Here is an 8,916-nt window from a genome sequence, read left to right as displayed (position 1 = left end):
GAAAAGGCTTTGTTCCTATAATTTGTGTATAGAAAATGGTGTGTTGCATAAGAAGAGCATGTGTGGACAGTGTATAAGTTAGGACTAGACGTGGAGTTTGACACTGATAAGGAGGAATTGTTCCAGGTGGGGTGCGGTGGTGGAGTGAAGGAAGGGCAGTTTAGCTGGAGATGAAAGAATGTGTAAGTTTAAACCGAGGGCAAGTGTGATTTGCTGTGAAGTGAAAACGGGGGAAAAAAGGGGGGGGGAAGAGGGGCTGAGGGGAGGAGAGGCAGGGGGTTGCAGTGAATAAAGGGGACGGGGAAGAGGGGAAAGGGGTGTGAATGGGAACTATGTTGCTATAGGGCAGTGGTGAAGGTGGGGGGATGGTGGGGACCTAACTGAGTGAAGAGGGGGTGAAAAAAGAGATTTGTGGGGCAATGTATGGTGCGAATAATGGGGTGAGAAGGGTTGGACGGGAGATAAAAAGGTGATAGTACACGTGTCACCGCCAACTGCACCCCTCTCTCACCAGTGCATCCGGGAATAGTCCATGTCTAGGCTGGTTGAGGTGTCTTATGCTCACCAAGCCATGTTTCCTATGTTTTCTGATATAACAAATCATACAGAGACTTCACTCATACATACAGTATAGGCCCTGATTAACAGCTAGGAGCTGAAGAAATCAAATTCTCACCAGGACCATAGTAGTCCACACACAGGGCCGGTTCTATGGCTTTTTGCGCCCCCCCCCCCCTGGGCGGCAATAGGGGCGTGGCTTCATACAGGGGGCGTGGTCAGTTACGACCCCTGTACAGTAGTAGCGCCGCTGAAATTATGTGCGGTGCGCGATAACGTCATCGCACACCGCACAGCAAAGGTCCTCTCCACGAAGGGAAACTAGATGCTACGCGTCTAATTCCCTACAGAGCGGGCAGTGGGGGGCACAGCAGCAGCGGATCTTGCCATGGTGCAGCGCCCTCCGGATGGCGCCGGCGCCCTCCGGAAGGCGGCGCCCCGGGCAAAAGTCCTGCTTGCCCGTGGCAAGATCCGCTACTGTCCACACATGGGATCATATAAGAACATTTCAGGTCCGCACAGGACCACATTGGACCACTTGGGTATGCACAGTGACAGGACCATATAAGATTACTTTGGTCTGCACAGGACCACAGACGACCACTGAGATCCGCACAGGACCATATAGGACCACTTGAGTGTGCACAGAAACATATAGGACTACTTGCGCACAGGACCACAAATTAATGTTATAATACAGGTATGTTGTATCAGGCATATGTTTCTTTTTAATTAAACCCACATACAGATCTAATAAATATAATTGCAGGGTTCTGGTGTTAGAAAAGGTAAATAAATATTAACTAGACCTATTAGGATACTAAAAATAAATAGATGTTTTTATAAAACAAAGTAAAAAAAAAAATCGCATTTAGGAGAGCAAAATGTATTTTTATCACTATTAAATTAATTATACTGGACTACTTATTATGGGAAATATTTTACAAAGTCGGATTGACATTGTCGGAAACGGGACCAGAACCTGTCAGATTTGGTCCCCTTCCCGACAGTAGCACGCGGATCGGTAGCTATTCCGCCAATTCGCGTGCAATCCGACAGCTTTCCAACAAGTCGGATTTCCCGACTTGTCGGAAAAAACAGGGCCGCATTGAATGGGTCGGAACCCCTTCCGACCTAAACCTGTTGGAAACTACCGTCTTTCCAACAAGAAGGCAGTTTCCGACAGGTATTGAATACACCCCATAGAGATACATATAGATATGAAATAGAAATAACAGTAAAGATGTATAAATATGCAGTGTGACGTGAACAGATTCTTAATTCCTATTGTATTTTAATAGCAAAAAAAATAACACAAGACATCTTGTTGAAAAAGATTCTGTAATTTTATTTTATCATGAATGTCCATAAAGTTTAAAAATCGATTTAAGTTTCCTTCTTTACAATCCTCGTACCTGTGAAGCATTATGCACAGTAAGTATTGTGTGTCATAGAATGGCACATCACAACGAGCAAGAAAGAATGTGTGGGGTCAGCATGTATTGGTTTCCCACTGTTGACGTATGGTGCTTAGTACACATGTCAAAGTAGCGGTAATGCTCATGTTTTACCTTTCATATTATTATTTGCACAGTTATAATATAATTTGTTTTGTCATTTGACAGTGAAGACTTATGGCTAGTGTCCTGGCGCTGGTGTACTGGGGAAGAAGTGGGGTAAGGATAGAGAAGACTGGACCCAGGAGAGGAGATCGGATATTATGTGGGGCCGCAGCTCTCCTAATACACAGAAAGATGTATGTCACTCATACACAGTAATTGTGATGTCATGTGTTTCAGGGATGCTATACATTGAGACGTCTGTTGGATGAGTGCTGACCTGTACAATGATTACCACTGTGCCTTATAACCAATACAGGGAAATGGTGCTGATGAGCTCATTTGAATGTATGTATCTCTGATTCTTCCCCCCCCCCCCCAAGAATGTAACAGCTACATAATGGGGATAAGGTGCAATCAGGGAGATTGCTGGTCTATTCAGGGAGTCAGGGAGATTGCTACTATTTCAGGAAGTCTCCTGCAGAATGAGGGAGGGTAGGCAACGATGTGTTTAATGTATGTGTGAGGTAAAATGTACTTTTTTTTGTACACCCAAACATTGACTTAATTACATTTGTGCACATTGTACTGTATTATCTTGCTCTACTATGTACATTGCTTACCGGCTGTGTGGCTTTTGTGTGGTTCTCTAGAAAAGCTTCCCATTTCAGGGAAGGCTATATATTTATATGACTCTAAACTGTAATTCATGGTGTATATGTAAAGCTCTATTTAAACCAATACAGTTCTGGGTTCCACAAGTGTAAAAATGCAAAGACATAATGACAGTGACGTTTGTGTTTTTAACACAACTGGAAGTAAACAGAAGACCAGCAAAAGACGTTTTGTGGTCACTGGTCCCTTTCCCAGGGACAGCTGCTACGGGACTCAGGTCCTCTATGTGGATTTGGCGGCCCCGAACTGCCTGTAGTGGAAAAGGCTCTTGGCGTCCAGGTCTCCAGAGTATTTAATTGCTTCAGCAAACAATTTGACCACCTAGAAAATATATATAAGCAGCATAATACTCACAATAAAATAAAAAAAATCACGATTGGTAATTCCCCGATATGGGCTGCAGTATTGGGGCATGCGTTGCCAGCGTTAGAGGCCTATATTTGATGGGCAATGCTTGGCACAACTGCTGGAATAAATATTACATGCTGATCAACCAGTGTTGAGTGTCTGGGCATTACATGGGGATGCGGTCAGGAGGCCGACGCTGGGATCTTGATCACTGGCAATGCCGACGGTCAGCATGCCGAGACACAGGTACTATTCCCACTCATGGGTGTCCACGACACCCATAGAGTGGGGATAGAATCTGCGTCAAGCACAGCAAGCTACCGAGCGCACAAGGGGCTCCGTTGCGCCCCCCCCCCCCCCCCCCCGTCGGCATTCTGGCTCTCAGGGTCGGTATGCTGACCTCCGGGATCCCGACTGCCGGCAAAACAATCCCAACCCTTTTCGGAGCATAGAATATCACTAGCTTTATCTAAAACTTATTTCTGCCACTTGTAGGGGTGTGTATGGATAATGGTGACCCACCTGGAAGTTGGTGAGTAGGGCAACACCGCTGTCCACTGCAGTCCTCCGGATGACAAAATTATCACGCACGTATTTTGTGTTGTTGTTTGGCAGGTTGATCACCATATCGATGTTGCCTTCTTTAATCAACCTGTGAAAAGAATAAAGTTGATGATCCAATTCATACCTGTACCGTATCGCAGCACCAAGCATTCAACATTCAGAGTCAGAGAGATCAGCCACTAATATAACACCTAATCTGCCCATACGCATGCACAATCTATATCGGCCAAGAAAATAATTGTTAGAAGCCGACCTTCTTTGCTCGCAGAGGAAGTAAGATAGTCACACTCAGAATTACTGCTATCGGAGAGTTTGATAAAGGAATTGTCTATGGTCAGCTGCTTCTGACAGTTGCAAATAGTTGCTCATCTACATCAATATTGCCATGGGTGTGGATCATTAGGTCGACAGTAATTTGGTCAACAGTCAGTAGGTTGACCCCATATGGTCAACAGGAAAAGGGCGACAGCGTAAAAGTCAACAGGTACGAAAGGTCAACAGGGACAAATGACAATGGGCGACACATTGTTGACACACCTTTTTATGTTTTTTGGGGCGGTTTAATTTTGTCAGTTTTCTCATCTATGACCACCCTTAGTGGAAACGCATCCCCTCACGTGCCATACTTCGGGCACAGTAGCTCGCTTCGCTATGTTTCACTCGCCACAACTTTACTAAATGTAATAGTGTGTGACGCTGGGCAGAACTTGGACACAGGGAGCCTGTTCTAGGCCTGCCACTGGATTGAATTTGAAGAAAACATCACAGAGTGGTAACACTGGGTCCCAGAAGACATTCTAGGGGGTTGGAGTCCTGGTCGGACCTCCTGTTGGTGTATGCCAGACAGAACTTTGACACAGGGAGCCTGTTCTGTTCCTGCCACTGGATGGATTTTGAGGAACACTTCTCAAAGTACTAACATTGGATCCCAGAAAACACACTAGGGGGTTGGAGTGCTGGTCGGACCTCCCGTTGGGGTATGCCAGACAGAACTTTGACACAGGGAGCCTGTTCTGTTCCTGCCACTGGATGGATTTTGAGGAACACTTCTCAGAGTAGTAACATTGGATCCCAGAAAACACACTAGCAGGTTGGGGTCCCGATCGGACTTCCCATTGTGGATTTGGATGAAAACTTTAATGACGATAATTCAATGACTTGACATAAGTGACAGAAATAACTATAAACCAATGAACTAAACTAACTGACAGAAATGGAGGCGGGAAGACAAAAAATACTGTGTACCGAAAAAACCTTGGAATAGCGACATTGATAAAAGAAGGAAAACGTTAAACCTCTCGCAATGGAAAAAAAGTGATTATAAAAGTGAACAGAAAGCAAAGCTGGGGATTAGGGCTACTGTCGACACCCCAGAAACAAAAATGACACTGGGCAGCCACCTCATGGGTATGTTGGAAGAGCTGCTGAGCTACTAATTATTTTTAAAATGTTGACAGTTACATCCAAATCATTGATAATTTAGGGGTCTATTCATGAAATAGTGACAAGAGTTGAGAAGTGAGCCAGTGGAGAAGTTGCCCATGGCAACCAATCATTTATAAAGTGCACTCTATAAAATTATACATAGCAGCTGATTGGTTGCCATGGGCAACTTCTCCACTGGTGCACTTTTCACTGCTTCATGATAGAGCCTTAATAACGTGAAGACTTAAACCCTGGCAACAGCGCGTGCTTCAGCTAGTTTTGAATAAAATAAAAAACTGATGATCTAGCCTCTGCTGTGCCGCTCCAAACATGATTCCCAACTTTAAAGTAGTGAACATCAATATCTATAATTCAGAACTGAACAATATGCAAGTAAGCTTACTCCAATATATGATCCATCCCTGGCGTAATGATCTCTGTGTGTTACTGATGCCAGGACTGTTATAGGACTTACTTGTAGATGGAGGGAGAGCTGGACTGTGCCTCCTGTGATGGCCAGGGTACAGGTGTGGCTGGGATGTCATTTGCATTGAGCCAGTCAGCAGTGGCTTCTGTAGCATAGAGCTGTAAAACATGAGGAGAAACAGCTTTATACTCACAATTACAGTATACCTGCACTCATACAGGGTTGGGGCTGATATGTCGGAGGTCGGGATGCCGGCAGTCAGAATACCGACCGCGGCATCCCGATGTTAAGAATCCCAACAGAGGTCGGGTAGTATGTAAACTCTACCCACCTAACACTATCCCTCCCTTCCTGTAGCCTAAACTGAACCCTCTCCCCCCGCAGCCTAACCCTTCCCGGTGGTGCCTAAACCTATCCCCTTCCCGCAGCTTATACCTAACCCTCCCCATCCCACAGCCTAACCCTATCCCTCCCCGGTGGTGCTTAAACCTAACCCCTTCCCGCAGCTTATACAGTACCTAACCCTCTCCTCCCGCAGCCTAACCCTATCCCTTCCCGGTGGTGCCTAAACCTCACCCCTTCCCGCAGCTTATACCTAACCCTCCCCACCCCGCAGCCTAACCCTAATCCTCCCCGGTGGTGCCTAAACCTAACCCCTTCCCGCAGCTTATACAGTACCTAACCCTCTCCTCCCGCAGCCTAACCCTATCCCTTCCCGGTGGTGCCTAAACCTAACCCCTTCCCGCAGCTTATACCTAACCCTCTCCTCCCGCAGCCTAATCCTATCCCTTCCCGGTGGTGCCTAAACCTAACCCCTTCCCGCAGCTTATACCTAACCCTCCCCATCCCACAGCCTAACCCTATCCCTCCCCGGTGGTGCTTAAACCTAACCCCTTCCCGCAGCTTATACAGTACCTAACCCTCTCCTCCCGCAGCCTAACCCTATCCCTTCCCGGTGGTGCCTAAACCTAACCCCTTCCCGCAGCTTATACCTAACCCTCTCCTCCCGCAGCCTAACCCTATCCCTCCCCGGTGGTGCTTAAACCTAACCCCATCCCGCAGCTTATACAGTACCTAACCCTCTCCTCCCGCAGCCTAACCCTATCCCTTCCCGGTGGTGCCTAAACCTAACCCCTTCCCGCAGCTTATACCTAACCCTCTCCTCCCGCAGCCTAACCCTATCCCTCCCCGGTGGTGCTTAAACCTAACCCCATCCCGCAGCTTATACAGTACCTAACCCCCTCCTCCCGCAGCCTAACCCTATCCCTCCCCGGTGGTGCCTAAACCTAACCCCTTCCCGCAGCTTATACCTAACCCTCTCCTCCCGCAGCCTAACCCTATCCCTCCCCGGTGGTGCTTAAACCTAACCCTTTCCCGCAGCTTATACCTAACCCTCTCCTCCCGCAGCCTAACCCTATCCCTCCCCGGTGGTGCTTAAACCTAACCCCATCCCGCAGCTTATACAGTACCTAACCCCCTCCTCCCGCAGCCTAACCCTATCCCTCCCTGGTGGTGCCTAAACCTAACCCCTTCCCGCAGCTTATACCTAACCCTATCCTCCCACAGCCTAACCCTATCCCTCCCCGGTGGTGCTTAAACCTAACCCCATCCCGCAGCTTATACAGTACCTAACCCCCTCCTCCCGCAGCCTAACCCTATCCCTCCCTGGTGGTGCCTAAACCTAACCCCTTGCCGCAGCTTATACCTAACCCTATCCTCCCACAGCCTAACCCTATCCCTCCCCGGTGGTGCTTAAACCTAACCCCTTCCCGCAGCTTATACCTAACCCTCTCCTCCCGCAGCCTAACCCTATCCCTTCCCGGTGGTGCCTAAACCTAACCCCTTCCTGTAGCCTAAACCGAACCCTCTCCCCCCGCAGCCTAACTCTTCCCAGTCGTGCCTAAACCTAACCCCTTCCCGCAGCTTATACCTAACCCTCCCCATCCAACAGCCTAACCCTATCCTAGGCCCTCATTCCGAGTTGATCGCTAGCTGCCATTGTTCGCAGCGCAGCGATCAGGCTAAAAATCGACACCTCTGCGCATGTGTATGCGGCTCAATGCGCACGCGCGACGTACTTTCACAAAAGCCGATGCAGTTTCACACAAGGTCTAGCGACTCTTTTCAGTCGCACTGCTGGCCGCAGAGTGATTGACAGGAAGTGGGTGTTTCTGGGTGGTAACTGACCGTTTTCGGGGAGTGTGTGTAAAAACGCAGGCGTGTCGGATAAAAACGCAGGAGTGGCTGGGGAAACGTAGGCGTGGCTGGCCGAACGCAGGGCGTGTTTGTGACGTCAAAACAGGAACTAAACAGTCTGAAGTGATCGCTAGCTAGGAGTAAGTCTCGAGCTGCTCAGAAACTGCACAATCTTTTTTTGTAGCAGCGCTGCGATCCTTTCGTTCGTACTTCTGCTAAGCTAAGATACAGTCCCAGAGGGCGGCGTCTTAGCGTTTGCACTGCTGCTAAAAGCAGCTAGCGCGCGAACAACTCGGAATGAGGGCCCTAGTCGGGATGCCGGTGCCGGCATTCCGAGCAGTGTCTGGATTACGGCGTCGGTATTTCGGCTGCCGGGATACCAACCAGATCCCCTCATACAGATGTGTCAATTACTAGTTGGTACTTGTTATATATAGAAAATAGTTATTAGAAGAACATGTAAGCTCTTTACAAATGAAAGAGACCTCACTAACTACAGGATAACCTGTAAGACTGTCATGTGTTGCCTTGGTAACAACGCCCTGCTCCTTACACAACAGCTAATATAGACTTAAACTAATTTCTCTTCACACAGCAAAAGCACCCCTCTATCTCATGCCACAGTGATGGGTTCAAAGGCATGCCAAGTTATCGTCCCTTCCTAATGTGAAAGATCTCTCAGACTCTGGTTCATCTGTTCTATATAAAACAAGGCATAAAAATTGTGGTTTCCCAAGATCAGACGCATTGTGAGTCTTATGGACAGATTGCAATGTGCATAGTGTTTGATTTTTTGGTAAGATTTGGCGAAACCTTAACGTTAGATGGTGACATTAATGGCAGCACACACCATCTCGCTCCGCCCTGTTGAATCTAAGTAAGGTCATATCTGATACACAACCTCCCGCCAATGGCCCTCATTCCGAGTTGTTCGCTCGTAATTTTTTTTTCGCAACGGAGCGATTAGTCGCTAATGCGCATGCGCAATGTCCGCAGTGTGACTGCGCCAAGTAAATTTGCTATGCAGTTAGGTATTTTACTCATGGCATTACGAGGTTTTTTCTTCGTTCTGGTGATCGTAATGTGATTGACAGGAAGTGGGTGTTTCTGGGCGGAAACAGGCCGTTTTATGGGTGTGTGCGAAAAAACGCTACCGTTTCTGGG

General features: G+C 47.7%; 1 protein-coding gene across 1 annotated transcript in view; it reads right to left on the bottom strand.

Moving 5' to 3' along the window:
* Positions 1–1,882: 1,882 nt before the first annotated feature.
* CPS1 (carbamoyl-phosphate synthase 1) overlaps positions 1,883–8,916 on the bottom strand; it is a 123,066-nt gene continuing 116,032 nt past the window's right edge. The window contains exons 36-38 of the mRNA XM_063933134.1: positions 5,605–5,714; positions 3,663–3,792; positions 1,883–3,113 (exon numbers count right to left, since the gene is read on the bottom strand). Coding sequence (XP_063789204.1) covers positions 3,015–3,113; positions 3,663–3,792; positions 5,605–5,714 — 339 coding nt within the window. The 3' untranslated portion in view covers positions 1,883–3,014. The remainder of the gene's footprint in view (positions 3,114–3,662; positions 3,793–5,604; positions 5,715–8,916) is intronic.

This window comes from Pseudophryne corroboree, chromosome 7 (genome assembly GCF_028390025.1).
Source record: "Pseudophryne corroboree isolate aPseCor3 chromosome 7, aPseCor3.hap2, whole genome shotgun sequence".
NCBI classification, from domain to species: Eukaryota; Metazoa; Chordata; class Amphibia; order Anura; family Myobatrachidae; genus Pseudophryne; species Pseudophryne corroboree.
The sequence above is the reverse complement of the archived record's forward strand: the minus strand, read 5'-3'. Positions and strand labels throughout refer to the sequence as shown.